The 17,234-nt window shown below is 46.2% G+C and overlaps 1 protein-coding gene across 1 annotated transcript in view; it reads left to right on the top strand.

Moving 5' to 3' along the window:
- Positions 1–17,234, top strand: part of DSCAML1 (DS cell adhesion molecule like 1) — a 327,482-nt gene that overhangs the window by 298,392 nt on the left and 11,856 nt on the right. Inside the window, 3 exon segments of the mRNA XM_006912769.1 lie at positions 1,310–1,465; positions 8,959–9,098; positions 14,875–15,028. Coding sequence (XP_006912831.1) covers positions 1,310–1,465; positions 8,959–9,098; positions 14,875–15,028 — 450 coding nt within the window.

The following is a 17,234-nucleotide window of genomic DNA, read 5'->3' on the forward strand; positions in this document are numbered from 1 at the left end:
GCAGGAATGGGAAGAAGGAAAACCAAGACAATGCCCCGCCCTTTCGGTGCCTTCCTCTCTCTGGGATGCACTGGTCCAAACAGGCTTGCATAGCCCCACAAACACACTCAGCCCTGACCACTGGTATACACAGACCTCGCAGTGACCAGTAAGTCTGCAGTTATGCCAGCCAGAGAACCAGCATCCCTAACTCTGGAAAAATTCTATTGGGGGTCACAAAGGGCTACAATGAGTTTGCTCCCCAGAACCTGAGCCAGATCACCAGCCCTTTGTCCCTTCCTTCTGTCCTGGAGGACCTGCGTCTCCAGCTCCTGGTTATCTCTCCAGGGTAGCTGCCCTCCCCTTCCCCACATGGATTCTGCTCTGCCCAGACACACTGCCAACAGGAAGTGTCTTTCCTTGCCACTGTCTTCATTGTCTCCTCCAAAGCACAGAGCCTGGAGTTCAGGCATTTGATCTAAAGATCTCCCAAGTTCTTATGCTGCGAAATAGCCTCACATGTCTGTGCTGAGCCAGGTAACAGATGGTCCCTCATTTTCCGGAACTTGTTTCCCCAGCTCAGCCCCTCCAAGTGAGGAAGGCACTGGCCTCTCTAGTCTCCAAAGGCCACCTGAATTGTTGGCCACACTGCCCTCTTCCTGGGTCTTTCTCTGGCTCCAATCCAGAGAAAGATGGTTCTGCCCTGCTTTCTGATCTCCTGAAAAAGGAAGGTCTCACTGCTCAGGCCTCTGAGATTCCCCCACACTGTCCTAGAGTCCCCTCAAGCTGGGCATGGCATTCTCACCCTCTGGACCCTGGCAAGCTGCTGCTTTTTCCTGGCCCAGTCCTCTGCCTTGGACCCTTTGCCTGCCCTGGGTCCCTGGTGAGGTGCTGGGGTGGGCGTGCAGGTGCTCGGCTTCTACAAGGCCTGTCCTCAACCAGTGTCTGGGCCTGTCTTCTATAAGCCCAGTAGTCCCAGTGGGAGAGCTGTCAGCTCAGCAGTCTAATACTCTGACCCTCCCATGGGACCCTCTCCCTAAGCTCTTCTTTGGAGTCTATAGCAAGTTTCTTGGCAGGATGATGGGTCCTCACTGAGTGGGGGAGAGCCTTGGTCCCTATTGGGACCACTTGGGGAGAGATGTGGCCTGAGAGCAAATCTGCCCCCATGTACCTTGAGGTGGAGGGTCTTCATAGTCACCACCACATGTACTCAAGGTCTGAGCCCAGTGAAGTAAGCCCGACTGGACCCCAGGCTGATGGAGGGGCAAAAGCAGGGGGACTGCAGTGTAGCCAGCCTGGGCTGCACTCAGAGGCTGTTTGTCTCCGGCAGAGTGGGGTGAGATGCAGAACATCACCACCACGCGTGAGCGAGTGGAGCTGCGAGGCATGGAGAAATTCACCAACTACAGCGTGCAGGTGCTGGCCTATACCCAGGCTGGGGATGGAGTGCGCAGCAGCGTGCTCTACATCCAGACCAAGGAGGATGGTGAGTGTCTCCTCCAGGCTGCCAGGGCTCAGCCCTTGGGGTGGGCTCCGCAGGGCCTGTTGCTGAGCATGCCCTTGAGCCACCCCACTGCCCACATCACCCAAGGAGAAGGGCAAGCACCATTCTTTCTCCTGTCCTTTTGAGGACTCTAGGGCCTTGCTTTGGGAGAGTACATGCCCCAGCCCTATTATTTATTGGCAAGTCCCTTAACCTTAAGCTTACCATGGGTGGTGGAGAAATGCTCTGGGACTCGTGCGCAAACATAGAAGCAACCGTAACCATCTCCTCCTTCAACACTGGGTCGGAGGCTAGATAAAGCCTCTCCTCCTCTGACCCCCACCCCAAGGGCAAGCATTTTGTGGCAGCTGCTCCCCTGCAAGGCTCAGCCTGGTTCCTTCTGAGTACAGATGTTTGGGGTTGGGGGAAACAGGAACATCACCCTACATATCCTGAGTTAGGACTTGGCAGTCACTGTATAGAGGCCCCAGAATGGCCAGGCCCCAGACTCTGGTGTTCTGGGAGTCTCTCAGGGAGGAAATGGGATATGCCTCCATTTGGAGCTATGGTCTCAAAGCCCTTCTCCATAGGTACAGAACTGGAGGAAGATCAGGGATAAGGAGCCTAGCCTCAAGGGTACAGTGACAAAATAAGGGAATAGGGGGAGGCTGGGAGCCAAGTCAACCCAGGAGAGAACAGATTGGGAGAAGGGACAGACTTCCATCCAAGGCCCAAAGCTGCACACCTCACCCCACCCCAACTCCATCACTTAGTTGATTCTTTTTTTTTTTTTTTTTTTGTCCAAAGAAAACAGTAGATTTGTTGGCTGTCTCTACTTGGTTGATTCTTAAATGTTCTGAATCAGGTACTATATTTTTAGAAGAGTTGGTTTATATGAAAAGTGGCTGGCCCACAATAGACACTTAAGAAACAATAGCCATCATTGGTATTATGGCTTCCTCTCCACTCAGCCTCAGTTTTTCCAAAGTCTAGGTTCTACACATACAATTTGGCAAAAGGTGCTGAAGGAGTTAGGGAAGTTGAAAAGAAACAGCTAAAATTGGGAGTGGTGGTGAAGTTCCTAGAGCAGCCTAATGCTCGGAGACCAGACCAGCTCCCAGCTCAGCTTAAAGCTCCCCGCTCTCCCCAAGCACCGCCGCCCGCCAAAGCCCTTTCCATCAGATCAGCCCCTCCCTACCATAAGCTCTGAGCAATTAAGTATTTACCAGCCCACCTGCCCTACTTTTTCTGTCACTAATCCCCCCTGATCAGGGCCTCCTGAGACAGCTCCAGACAGAGCCACATGCTCTTATGTGGAGACCAAACAGGGATGTTGCTCAGAGCCTGGCCCCTTCCAGAGCTCAGAGCCACACATGCACAGGCACCTTCCCAGCCTCTAAAAATGAACCACTGGGGCCCCCCAGACTTCCTGCATCCTATTCTGATGCAAGACCTGAGCCATAAGCACTTGTATATGTTTAACTGACTGAGGTGAGACCCCAGTAGGGAGTCCAGAGGTCAGGGAGCACCATCCCTCCCTGCAGGGAGCTTTCAACCATCCAGCCTAGAGCTGCCTATGGAGCCACACACAGGGACACACACAGGCAAGGCTGGGGCCCCAAGGCATCAGCTCCACAGAATGGAGGGGGCACTAGAAAACACCAAAGACATGATGTCCCAGCCCTATTATTTATTGGCAAGTCATTTAACCTTTTTGAATCTCAACTTTCTCAGGATAAAATGGGGACAAGTGATATCTCATTAAGTTAGTGTAAGAATCGCTAACTGTAAAACCCTTTCTAAAATATCAAATGCTAGCAAATAATAGCTGTTTTAAGGTTACCAAGTTGCTGGCAATGAAATGACTGCTGCCAGTGAACCTAGGTGCCCCTGAGGGAATTTGTGTCTACAAAGGGAGATCTAGGCCAGAAGAATCCTTTTTCAGATGAGATCTCATCCAGAACAGTGGTCATAATTTGACACATGTGTGATGTGCTATTATAGGCATGATTTAACCTTCTTAACAGTCCATGAGGTAGGTATTATTTCCATTTTAGAAGTGAGAAAACCGTGGCCTAGAGAGCTAAAGCAACTTACTGACGGTCACTCCCCTATCAAGACTTTTAGGCTTCTATGTCTTCTGTTCTATCCATCATACAACTTGTGTCAGTTAGGAAGTTTTGGGTTGTGAGTATTACAACTAAAAAAAGATTAAAGCAATAAGCATATTTATTATTAAACATAACAAGAAGTCTTAAGTAAGGTAGCTCCAGGTTTGGTTAACTCAGTGGTCCCCATCTTTCTGCTTTGCTACCCTCAGCATGTTATCTGTTCCTCTCATGATTTGAAGATGACTACAGCTCCAGGCATCACACCAGACAAGACAGAGTTCAGAGTGAGAAAAGCAGTCTCTTCCTGTGGTCATGCCTCTCTTGGGAGTGAAAGAAACAATTCCAGAAACCCCCTCAACAGATTTATCCTCATTTCCCATTGGCCACCATGGGGCAACATGCCTCTTGTTAAGCCAGTCACTGAAAGGGGGATGGAATTATCATGGCTGACTTACCCCATCCTCTGGTGTAGGTGATGGAGACAGCTTTCTCTAAGGGGTAGAGAAATGACTTTTCCTGTACCCAAGCAGAAGTGAGGCTCTGTTTGCAAAGAATAAGAAAGAATAATAGCAGATAAGGAGGCAGACAACCATGCCTACTCCACTACTGCTGCCCCAACTTCACCACATTCTCCCATTTATAGGTGGCAGTTATTACAGTTATTTCTCAGCTGACTTGGAAAGCAGATAGGTCCACATTCCAATTCCAGCTCTGCCATGGGAGCTTAGGCAAATATCCTAATCTGAAGACACTGTGACATCTCACCTACCACCACCACCCCTCAGTATTTTGCATGTTTCCAGAGGAAGAAAATTATCAGAAAATTTAGATAAAAGCAAAAACAAATTAAAAGATCAAATGCAAACATATAAATTCAAGCTCGTTTCTTATGTACATCCACATCTCTCAGTCTAAGCTTGGTTTTAGGCTGACTTGGCTGGACTCAGTTTATGAACAACAAAGCTTCTTGCCTATTTCTCAGCTCCCCTGTGAATACCAAATCTAGGCACATAGCCTCAGAGTACAAAGCTGAATTGGATTTTAGACCACTTTAAAAAGTTTTAACTGAAGAAGAGGCTTGACTAGACCCGTGTTTTAGGAAGGTAACTTTTATAGAAGTGCAGATGACTGAAGGGGATAGAGGGACAAGGACTAGTATCAGAAATGCCTTTGAGAACCTGTGGGCATCTAGGCAGAGAAGAGTAAGATGTGTGCTAGGGCAGCAGCAGTGAGGATGAAGAGAAAAAGAGGGACAAGTTTAGAGACACATATCAGAAAATTTCCACTTCAAGTAATGATGGATTAGGTAACCCAAACTCTTTCTCCTTCTTGCTGAGGACACTAGAAAATCTCAACAAAATATTTTTTTAAAATACCTGCTTGAAGGCATCACATAGCTGGCAGGAGAGTGAAGAATTACTGAGCCAGGATCCAAAAGAGAATGGGGAAGCCCAGGAGGTAAGCCTGGCATTTGGAGTGGCTTTTCCCCTGGGGGACATTTGCTGAACCTAAAGACAGTCACTGAGAATATGAGCAACTAGAAAGACATGAATTGGAAGCCAGGGCCTGCCATGGTGTGTGGGTCTGTCTGATGAATCCTCCTCATTTTGAGTTAAGACCATGAAGGACAACACTCTAGGGGACCAAAAGTAGACAACTCAGCTTCAGATCATCTCAGTCATGGAAGTTATACTGAAGCAACCCCAGGTTGTTAGTGCCCTAAATTGTAGGTACCTGTCAGAAGCAAACATGAATTCTCTCTTTAGGAAGATTACATCATCTGAGGCCTCAAATTATTTTTATAAACATTTTGCAAGTACTGTGCCTGGCATACAATAAAAAACAATAGGGACAATAATAGCAAAAGCCAGTAAAACAAACAAACAAACAAAAGAAATAGACCCACAGGGATTCCAAACATAGAGTTTTTTAAAAATCAAATATGGACTTTCAAATAATTATTCTTAATAAGATTGGAATTTAAAGAGAATTGGAAACTATCAAATGAAAAATCTAGAAACAAAAGCTACTAATACCTAAAATTAAAAACTCAATACGTAAGTTTAAACAAATTAGACACAGCTGAAGAGAACACTAGTGAACTAGAAGATAAGTCAGAAGGAAATATCCAAATGAAGCACAGAAAAACAAATGAATGGAAAATAAAAGAGCAAGTAAGATATAGAGCAGTGATTTTTCAAATTTTATTGTGCATAGAAATCACTTGGGGATCTTGTTAAAATTCAGATTCTGTTTTGGTAGGTCTAGGGTGGAACCTGAGATTTTGCATTTCTAACATGCTCCCAGGTGATGCTGCTGCTGATCCATGGACCACGTTCTGAATATCAAGGATGTGTATGATGCTAGAAGGTATCCCAAAGAAGAGGAAAAAGAAAGTGGGCAGAAAATAAAATGTCTGAAAACTTTTAAAAATTGATGAAATACATTAAGCTACAAATGCAAGAAGTTCTACAAATTCTACAGGCAATAACTTAAAGAAATCCACACCTAAGCTCATCATAATAAAGCTGCTAAATGAAAAAACACAAAGAGAAAAACTTTCAAAGCAATCAAAGGAAAAAAGACCAGTTACCTTCAAAGGAGCAACAATTAGATTGTCAGCTAACTTATCAGAAACTATGGAAGCTGGAAAACAATGCAATGGTATATTTAAAGTATGAAAAGAAAATAGTTATCAACCTATAACTTTATGCCAAGCAAAATATTCTTCAAGATTAATATGAAATAAAGAAATTTTCAGACAAATAAAAAAAAGGATCTGTCACCAACATACCTGCCCTAGAGAAATATTAAAGGGCATTTTTTAGTTAGAATGAAAATAATGCCAGGTGGAAGATCAATGATGCAGAAAGGAAAGAAGAGCAATTGTATGGTGGATGTATGGGGAAACATAAATTAATATTGACTGCATAGAAATGATGGTGATGATGTCATCATCTTGGAGACAGTCTAAAATATTTGCAAAATTACAATATACAACAATGGCATATAAATTGGGAGAGGATAACTGGAAGTTCTAAGTCTCTTGCATTGTCTGAGAAGAAAAGTGCCAATTAATGATCTTAGACTTTGGTAAGTTAAAGATTCACGTTGTAATCTGTTCAGTAACCACTAAAAGTAGTGAAGGACTATGTAATAACCAAACTAATAGAGAAGAAATAGAGTATTTTTTACCACCGGCCAGAGGTGGAGGCTGGGCAAAGCCCCAGTACAGCCGCTGAGCCAGGGCCCAGGCAGGGGACACAGGCCTTCTCAGCCCCCAGCCTCTCTCACTGCTGACCTAGAGCGTGTGCTGGGGGCCGTCTGCCCCACACTGCAGCACCCGGCATGGGGCTGGCGTGACCCCAGCCGGCCAGCCCCTCCTGCACTGCTAACAATAAACACAATGGCATATAAATTGGGAGAGGATAACTGGAAGTTCTAAGTCTCTTGCATTGTCTGAGAAGAAAAGTGCCAATTAATGATCTTAGACTTTGGTAAGTTAAAGATTCACGTTGTAATCTGTTCAGTAACCACTAAAAGTAGTGAAGGACTATGTAATAACCAAACTAATAGAGAAGAAATAGAGTATTTTTTAAAACACTCATTCTAGAAAGCACAAAAGGAAAGAAAAAGAAAAAGAAAATAGGTAGAACAAATGGAAAGTATTTAGGAAGATGGAATATTTGAATTCAAATACATCAATATTTGCATTAAAGGTAAATTGACAAAATTCTCCAATTAAAAGACAAAGACTGTCAGACTGGCTAACAATGAAACAAAATCTAAATATGTGCTGTTTATAGGAGACATCTAAAACATAAAGATATAGAAAAGTTCAACATGAAAGGACGGGAAAAGATAAAAGGAATGCCATGCAAAAGTGTAAGAGAAAACTGGAATATTAATATCAGACATAGTGTGCTATAAAGCAAAAAGTGTTATTAGAGATAAAGGACACTCTGTTATGATAAAAGACTCAATTACTAGGCAAATAAAACAGTTCCAAATTTGTATGAACCTTAATAACAATCTCAAAATATATAAAAGCAAAAACTGACAAAACTAGAAGGATAGACAAATACACGATCATAGTGGGAGATTTCAACATACCTCTCTCAATAAATAATAAAGAAAAAAGTATGCAAGGATAGAGAATATCTGAACACAGCAGTTAACATACCTGCCCCAGTGGCCATCCATAGACCTCTGCACTCCATGACCGGAGAGACACCAGGCAGAGGTGAAATGGCAGGGCTATAGCAGCAATGAGGTAGAGTCGAGTCAAGGATTGCCGACTTCTAGGCTCAGGCCCCTGGATGAAAGATGATGCTGTCTATAGTTACTTTATTTAACCTAGAATTGTTTATCACTAAGTTTAAAAAATGAGATAGGTGCTAGAAGCTGAGAGTCAGGTAAAGGAATGCAAAATAATAACCATTGTGATTTTTCAAATGTCTTCTATGTGTCAGGCACTATGCCAAGTGCTTTATTTTAATTAGCACTAATTCTCTCTATAAACCTTTAATGTGATTGTCATTATGTCCATCCTATAGATGGGGAACTGAGGCTCAGAGAGGTAAAATAAGTTGAATATGATACTATCACTGTCCTCGAAGGAGTGTTAAAGCTCCCAGGAGGGAAGACGAGCACACAACAATGCAAGAGAGAGATGAAGGAGAGTGTGGGCTGAAAACAGGAAGCTTCTAGTCTCCCAGCCAGGAGAGCCCTGAGGTCCCGACCAAGCCAGGCAGGCCCAGAAATGGTGTAGGGGGAGGTCAGAGTTCATATGAATTGGGACTCACTTAGGATGGATTTCCCAGCCAATTTTAAAGCACTTTCCCTCTTGTAAACAGAAAGGGCCTAGTCAGCAACTCATGGGCAGGAAACACAATCATCTACTGGCTGACTACAGCCCTTCACCCTCAGGAGGAAGTCTACTCTGTCAATCTTTGGAGCCCTCAGCCTCAAGGAACTCACAAGTCAAAAAGAGCAAAGTGCCCACTGTATTTCTTTGACCTAAATACAAGCTATTAGTCAGTAGAACACTGGGGAGGGAGCAGGTTAGGTTCATAGGGATCAAGATGAATTCATCATGAGTTCTATTGTTCTCTTGTGAGTCCTAAGTCCTTGGTTCTGGCCAAACAACTCTGAAGCTGGCCACTCCCACTGCCTCTATCTCAGAGACTTTGTTACAAGACCAAAATGGTTGTCTTTCTCCTCCCCTGTTTACCATGCTGGAACCTCGGCCTTTAAACCATATCTCAGGATATCTCCTCCAGGAAACTCCCAGATTGATCTGCCTCACTCTCCCTACCCTGTCATTCTTTCCCAAAGGCTGTGCTCCTCCTTTCTCTAAACTGACCTGGCCTTCTCCCTGCTCAGTTCCAGGTCCCCCAGCTGGCATCAAAGCTGTCCCTTCATCTGCAAGTAGTGTGGTTGTGTCTTGGCTCCCTCCCACCAAGCCCAATGGGGTGATCCGCAAGTACACCATCTTCTGCTCCAGTCCCGGGTCTGGCCAGCCGGTAAGTAAGCCCAGGGCTGAAGGATGAAGTAGAAAACTACCCTATAGATCAGTCGGCTTCCAGGACAAACCTTGGGGCTGCATTTATCTTTGTTTCTACCTGGATTCATGGATAAGAATAGACACTGGTCACACAAGAGTGGCTGAAGCCTTACCCAATGTTTATCTTGGGTCGGTCCTCTGTTCCATGGGCTGCAAAATTGTCACAAGCCCTGGAGGCTCCTTTGAGTCAGGGGCCAAGACCAAGCGGGCATGAAATGGAGGCCAGGGCCTTGGTTCTTCTGGTCTGGCTGACCAAAGAAGCTCCTGGCAGGCCCCAGAGCTGTTGCCTGGGAATTAGCTGGTCCATGGCCTCTAGAAATGAATCACCTTTCAGCGTGGTCAGTCTGGACTTGAAAGCCTGCTGGGGTTCTGTGCTGAGTGGCCCCCTCAGCATGGAGCTAGCTGAAGGGAGGAGAAAAGATGGGGATAACTGAGAGAAAACAAGGGCATCTCTCTAGTCCATCTCTCTAGGGCCTGGGCCTAGCTGAGGGGAGAGGAATGAGAGACTGCAATGTGTGCCCAAACCCTGGAGCGGAGGGGTGGCCCCCAGGCTGGGGCACAGTGCAGGGGGCTAGCCCCTGCCCTTCCACTGAATGCTGAGAGGGATCAGAGGGCCCCCATGAAAAGGGAAGAGAGGATGTGGGTGGGTGCAGTGGGCTATGCAGCCACACCCCATAATATGCATCCTTCCCTCTGCCTCTTATCTCCAGCCACTCAACCACAAAATGCTGTGGGATGACTACTATGAAACACATCTGCTGTAGTTACAAGAGCAGGTACAAAGATACCTGTCCTCAGGGGGCTTCCAGTCTGGTGGGGAGGCTGAGGGGTGCGCACTGGAAGACCGAGAGAGAGTACTGTCTAGGAGATGTGCTCAGGATTGGGGAGCAAGAAGCAGGAGGAGGCCAGCTTTTCCCTCTGCCAGCAACTTGTGATGTGACAGCAGCCCGAGCATCTGCAGATGAGCTTCTGGCAGCCAGGGAAGCTGTCCTGAAATTGTTCAGTAATTGTGTCATCATCTCCTCCTCTGCTCTCTGCTTTCCTGTGGTCTTTCTGAATTACCCTGAGAGCAGCAGGTGGCCCAGCTCCTTGCCAGTGAGGCCAGAGTTCTGTTACCAGAGGGGAAGCCCAGCAATGTCTTTTCAGTGACTCCATCCCCTTTTCTCCATCCTCACATGCAGAAAAGTGCACACATTGTGACTGTAGAGCTCCATGAATCCCAGCACACTCAGGCAAATGGCACTCAGAGCAGGGAACAGGACATTGCAATACCCCAAAAGACCTCCTTGTGCCCCTTCCCGTCACCACCCTCCCCCTGGCAGGGTAACTACCGTCTTGACTTCAGATTAGTGTTGCCTCTTTTTATATGTGATAAAAATGGAGTCCTACCATTTATCTGGCTTCATTTACTCAACATTATTTTTAATTTGCGAATTTCACCCACATTGTTGTATAACTTCTAGATCATTTACTCTCACTCCTATATAGTTTTCAATTGTGTGCACATAACACAGTTTATCCATTGTGCTATTCACCGATAGGCATTTGGGTAGTTTTCAGTTTGGAGCTATTACAAATGGTGCTGCTGTGAACATCCTTGTATGTGTCTCCTGGTGCACATGCGTTCCTATTGGGTATGCACCTAGAAGAGGAATTGCTGGGTCCTGGGGTCTGCAGGTATTGGGTTGAAAGCACCCTGCCATTGTTGGGTGATAGTGCCAGTTTTCCAGTCAACATTTTCAGCCATGTCTTCTGCCCCCTTTCTCCCTACTCTCCCCTTTCCCCCACTCCAAACACATTCTAGGCTCTTCTTACACTAAGTTTGTCACCATCCTGAACACCCATGATGCCTTTTTATACCCCTACGCCTCTGCCCCTGCTAATCCCTACCATGACGTGCTCTTCACCCTCTATCATACACTAAAATCATTAAATTAACTGTTCACTTTTCTGTCTCCCATACTGGTCTTTGGGGCCCTGTGAAGACAAAGGCAGCATCGTTTCATCACTAGGTCCCCAGCTGCCAGACATTGTGCCTGGAACATCGTTGTCACTAAACACACGTTTGATAAATTGCTAGCAGCCTAGCAATCGTAAAGCCTTAGACATTGGGCAAGTTTCCCTTCACAAACTGATTCTTGAGCTTGAGTTTGTGCAGTCATTTCTCCTCTGATAATGAAGTCTTTCAAAAGGTATCTGGGAGCCCAGCCTCCTCATTAACTCAGCCTTGAGGAACCCTGAGTCAACTGGCTGGGAAACCCCTCTCCAGGCCCCAGAGCAGAACTCCTGTCCTCCTCCTGCTGCTGGAGACATTGGGTCCCTTCCTGCTTCCTGTGCATGTCCTGAGCATGTCAGAGACTCCACTCTCATGGGAAGACTTATCAGACAGTGTCACACAAGGGGCCAGGTGTGCTAGTGTGATGAGAATTTCAGCCACATGTGGGCATAGAAACTGGGCTTAGTGAGGGACCCAAGACCTAACCACCATGTGTGATCATGTTATGTTACCATTTTGCACAAATATATTCCAAGTTCCAAACAACTGCATTACACATTCATTTATGAAAGAGCTCCGGGACTGAGTGCAAAGGATGAGGGTACACTCTTATATATGTGACAATGCAAAACCATGGGTATGAGAGTGTGGTTAGAGACTAATGCGTGTGAGTCTGAGTGTGTGTACAGCATCCTCAGAATAGATGTGGGAAACTGCATGTGGTGTTGGCTCCCAGAGAGTTATGCCCTGGGGGTGACCAGAGCTGCACTAAGTCCTGTTAGAAATTTTACCAAATTGTCGTTATTCTCTGATTATCAAAATAATGCAATTTTATTATAGAAAATTCTGTAAATATATAAAAGAATAGAAAGGAAAGTAAAAATTACTCGTACTCTCATTCTCTGAAGATAAACATTGACCATGTTTTGGTATATAGCCTTCCAGTGTTTGATCTGTATATATATTATGGATTTGGGTTTTTTTAATAAAATTAAAATTTTACATAATGTTATATAATCTACATTTTTCATGTAATATATGTAGGCACTTTCCCACACCATCAAATATTTTTTTATTTATGATCTTGAATGCCTGTATGTACATAATCTATTTAACAAGTCCCCCATTATCCTATACATAATCTATTTTCAAATTTTCAGTTATAAATAATGCTTCATTGAGCATTCTTTATAAATGTCTCATGCACTTGATTTATTATTTTCTTAGGATAATTTTCTATAGGAATTCCTAGGTCACAAAGAATATTTTTAAGGTTTGCATACACATTTGCAAATTGCCCTTCAGAAAGTTTGCACCGATTTATGCTTCCACCAACATTGTAAGTACGTACTTGTTCCTGTGCCCATGCTTATCCAAGGTATTATATATTTTTCATTATTGCCAGTTGGATTTTTTTTAGTAGTCTGCCATGATGAAGTAACCGCTTGAGCTAAAGCCGACCCAGTTGGATTTTTTTAAAGGGTCTCTTATTTTAATTTATATTTCTTTGATTACTAGTTGATTATTGTTATATGCTTATTGGATGGTTGTTTTTGGGTTTTTTTTTTTTTTCATCTGGGTAATTGTCAATTCATGTGCTTTGTCTATTTTTTATTTGGGTGGCTCATTTTTTTTCTTACTGATTTGTTAGTGCTCTTTACATATTGAAGATAATAAGCATTTGTTTTATTATATAGGTTGCAAGTATTTGCCAGTTCATTGCTTGCCTTTTGATTCTATTTTTAGTACACCATAGGTTTTCTTTTTATATAATCAAAATTTATAAATTATTTCCATTCATGATTTTTGCCTTTATTTTTATGATTAGAAAGACAGATAAGTATTTACCTATAGTTTCTTCTTTTGTATTTTTACCTTTTTTAAAACCTTTGATCCACTGGGACTTTATGTGGGGGCATGGCTGTGTATTTTTTAAAGTGATTTAATCAGATTATTGGGGAGTCCAGATTAAAAGGAAGACTGGATAAGATGCTGATACCTTCAAGAGGAAGCCAAACCTTTCCTGCCCTGTGTAGACACAAATGTATACACTCAGGTCAATACTGATACAAGCAGCTAAACTCAACTTTCCTTTACATACATATACACACCTCTTCCCTCACAGAAAAATGAGCCAGGAGAAGAATATGTCCCAATTTACAAAGAATTTATACACCCCTTGCCTTACTTGTGCTTCACTGTAACCACACAGGGCAGGCAGAGCTCTATTGCTTTCTTAGTTTGCAAGAGAGAAAACTGAGACCCTAGGAACCATGAAAGACACTTATGGGTCATTGGCCTACTAAGAAGGGCAGGCAGCTGTTGAAGACACTTTACCACCCTACCTCATGCACAGATATGAACACAGTCCCCTGGATGCTGTAGCCTGAAAGGACTTCCAACTACCAGGGCTCAGGGTGGCTCTGCACCTGTCCCCAGCAGGGACCTCCTGGGTTCAAGGCCAGATCTTCATAAGGGAGGCAGGAGAAGTTTGCCAAGGAGCTGTGTGTGTTTTGCAGGATGCCTTTGCTTTCTCTCTAACATTTCCCTGCAGATAGCCTGAAGCCAAAAAAGATTTCTCCTGTTATAACTCACTGGGCCCCTCAGCCCTTCCATGGGGCACAGAGAATATACTTTTGTGTCCTGATATCTGTCTGGAGGTCTGTCCCTCAGCACATGATGAATGCATCTACATGTCTGCGTGTATGTGTGCATGTGGGCACATGTGTGCAAAATCTTGTGACTGCAGAGATAATTATTAGCTCCCTCTGGCCTCAGGGCCCCCCCATCTGTTCCAGGGGCTCCCCCTCCCTAGACTTCCACCCTGATTTCAAAGAGGCCCTAGTGCTGTCCTCCTTTCCCTTCCCTGCGGCTGACCAAAAAATAAAATAAAATGAAAGTCAGCCCCATCCCGCCTGCACCAGGGAAGAGGCTGACAGGAGGTCTGCAAACTAGCGCTTATCAAAAGCTCCTTCTCAAATTCATTTCAATATCTGAGCCCCTGGTTTCCAAGGCAACATAATCTTTTCATCAAAGCTACTGGTAAAACCACTGGGATCTGATATTGTTTTGTTGGCAACTTGTCAAAACTGTCATTTGGTTAAAAAAAATTTATAGATTTATATAACCTACAAATATATGTGGGATCTATACCACTAATAATTATTAATAAAGTGTTGCCCAGTGAAGCTCTCATAGTTCCCTCTCCCTTTCCTTCATCCCCTGGATGGGTTTGCTGCCTGCAGAATGAAGGAGTGATAATTAGGTGGCAGGGCAGAGAGGTGACTCCGAGCAGGGATGGGCTGGGGAGCCTGTCTACAACCCTAATAAGACAAATACAGTAATTTAGCTTCTTCCCAGAACTCCTTTTTCTCAAGGTTTTCCTGGGACCCTCCCTCCTACATTCTCCCTTCTCCCAACTCCCTCCATCTCTCACCCAAAACACTCACATTCCCTGACCTAGAGCCACAGTTGCCAGCACCTGGATCAATCAAAGAGGTAAACTGAGGCTGAGCTGGCAACAACGCAGAGCAGGCCCATCAGCTCCCAGGGCCAAGCCCAGTGTAGATTCTTTTCACTGTTGCTCCAAAACCAGAAAAGGCAAAGTAGGCAGGATCCTGCCTCCCCTTCCACAGCCCCACCTGGACATCATTTCCTCTGAGCACACGGTCCCGAGGAAGGTTGGAGTTGGAGGCCCGAGGGCCTTGGCTCTTACTACTTCTTGGCCTCTGCCCTGCAGGCTCCCAGCGAGTATGAGACGAGTCCAGAGCAGCTCTTCTACCGGATTGCCCACCTGAACCGTGGGCAGCAGTACCTGTTGTGGGTGGCTGCTGTCACCTCCGCCGGCCGGGGCAACAGCAGCGAGAAGGTCACCATTGAGCCTGCTGGCAAGGGTGAGCAGCCTGGGGCTGGACCAGAGAGACAGAAGCTGCTAGAAGCCCCTTCTAGAATTCTGGTGCTCCCCAAAAGGGATGTCTCCTCTCCACCCTGTCTGTGAGGAGCTGGCTGGCCACCCGCCTCCCTCTTGCATCCACCAACACTGGGCCTCTGCTGCCCCCTGACTCCTGGAAAGCCTCACAACAGGCTCAAGGCAGCATGATATCCAGGGCGGGCATGGTGCACCCGGGTCTCCCAATCCAAACTCCACTCTGGCTGGGGTCGAAAGAAGGAGTTAGCCCCCCAGCCTCCAGCAAAGACTTTATCCCAATGCTCAGCTCTCCAGAGAGGCCTGAGGCAGGGTACACTGCTTTCCACAGACCGGAGAGCTGCAGAGAGCCCCTCATCCTGAAGCCTGGACACCTCAGGCAGAGGGGACCCCACTGATTGATTGATGGTTCATTTGATAAACAGACATTACAGAGTGTACATCGTGAAGGAGGCTCTGGGCTAGAGGCTGCACACAGGGCAAATTAGACTGACCTTATGGAGCCCCACCAAATCCCTGGCCTGGGCATACATGTGCCATGGGGGTACATGTGCCTCCACTTTACAGGCAATGACAGTTCTGAGGCTGCAACCCAAGATCAAGACAGATGCAGTCACACAGAGCTGCTAGGCTGCCCTCTGTACCAACCCTGGGGCTAGGATTTAGCCACATAAGCCCATGACCTCAGGTCCTCTACTTCAACACTGGGCCTCCCTGGCTCTTCTTCTTGGCCCTGCCTCCTCTCACAGCCATATGACTCTCTAGCTCAGGGCCCCAGGACCAGAACTCAGATGGGGTAGTTTCTGCCTCAGCCAGTCCTGGGGAGGTGAGCTGCCTTTGCTTCGGGCACGAGAGGCATCAGCCCTCCCCTGCCACAGGCTCAGAGTCAGCTAGCCCTCACTGAGGGCCAGCAGTGGACCAGGGGCCTCCACCTGCCCTGCCAATAGGTTTTGTTATCTCATTTACAGTTGAGCACTTTGAGCAGGAGTGGCATAGCCTGCAAGACAGCTAAGAGTGGTAGGCTAGCTCTTCTGGCTCCAAGCCGGGGCTCTTTCTACATGGCCTCAGCATTTCTAACCTGCTCTGACCCTTCCTCCCAGAGGCACTACCATCCCCTTCCCCTAAATTTACCTCCTTCAGGAGGAAATGGGTCTAGAGCCTATAATCCTCCCAGGACAGCTGGCCTTGGCTGAGACAGCATCCAACGGCCTGGGTGTCTTGGCAGAAGGCTGGCCCCTTCCTCTGTGAGCACAAACTATATATAACCTTTCCAGAGGGCTTTGTACTTCCTAGAACACATTTACACATCTCCCTCTTCTGTCCTCACAGCAGCCCTGTGAGTTAGGAGAGATGAGCACTGCTATTCCCCTCCTCCCCTCCAAAACACACACTAAGACATAGACAAGTTCAAGGAGCCAGCCCCAGCAATGTGGCAGAACCGGGTTCAGAACCGGGTCTCTAGAGAACCTGGCACCCTCCCCAAGGCCCCCTAGATTCTCTCTGGCCCCAGTGGGGGCCATCTTAACTCAGGCCCCTCTGCTTGGCCTGTCTTTCTGCCACTGAGCAGTCCTCCACTGCCCCGAGCAGCCCTTTTCCTTCTCCTCAGCAGCTCTCCCAGACCTCCTTACTCTCCCAAGCCCCATCGCCCCAGTACTGCCTTCACAGGAGAGGAACCTCTATTTTCTGCACCCAGATTGCTAAATATTGCTTGCTCAACTACCTTACATCTTCTCTCTCCCCAAGAAAGGACAGGTGGCTCGGAGGGGCCCGCAGTGGTCCTCTGAAATGCTTAGTCACTTGGTTAATTTAAGACCTGTACCCGTGAGCCTGGAGATCTCTGAGATACCTGACAGGATTACGTTCTTGCTGAGCCCTTGACCTCTTTGCCTCCCTTGCTTTCTGTGATGCTGCTTGTGCATCCTGGTCCTCTCAGTTTGCTCCTGCCTGCCCCCCACACACCCGGGACATTCCTTTCTCCTCTGTGCCCATATGTGTTGACACCAGGGCTTTGCCACTGCTCTGTCAATCTACATTCCCATTCCTAGTGACCTCAGCCACTCTGCTGACTCCCACATCAGTCTAGCCATCTCTATGCTTCAGAACATTTATATCCAATTGTTTTCTAGCTGCTCCGTGTAGGTGTCCCCAGGCACTTTGGGCTCAGCATGAGGCAA

The sequence above is a fragment of the Pteropus alecto genome, unplaced genomic scaffold (genome assembly GCF_000325575.1).
Source record: "Pteropus alecto unplaced genomic scaffold, ASM32557v1 scaffold224, whole genome shotgun sequence".
Taxonomy (NCBI): domain Eukaryota; kingdom Metazoa; phylum Chordata; class Mammalia; order Chiroptera; family Pteropodidae; genus Pteropus; species Pteropus alecto.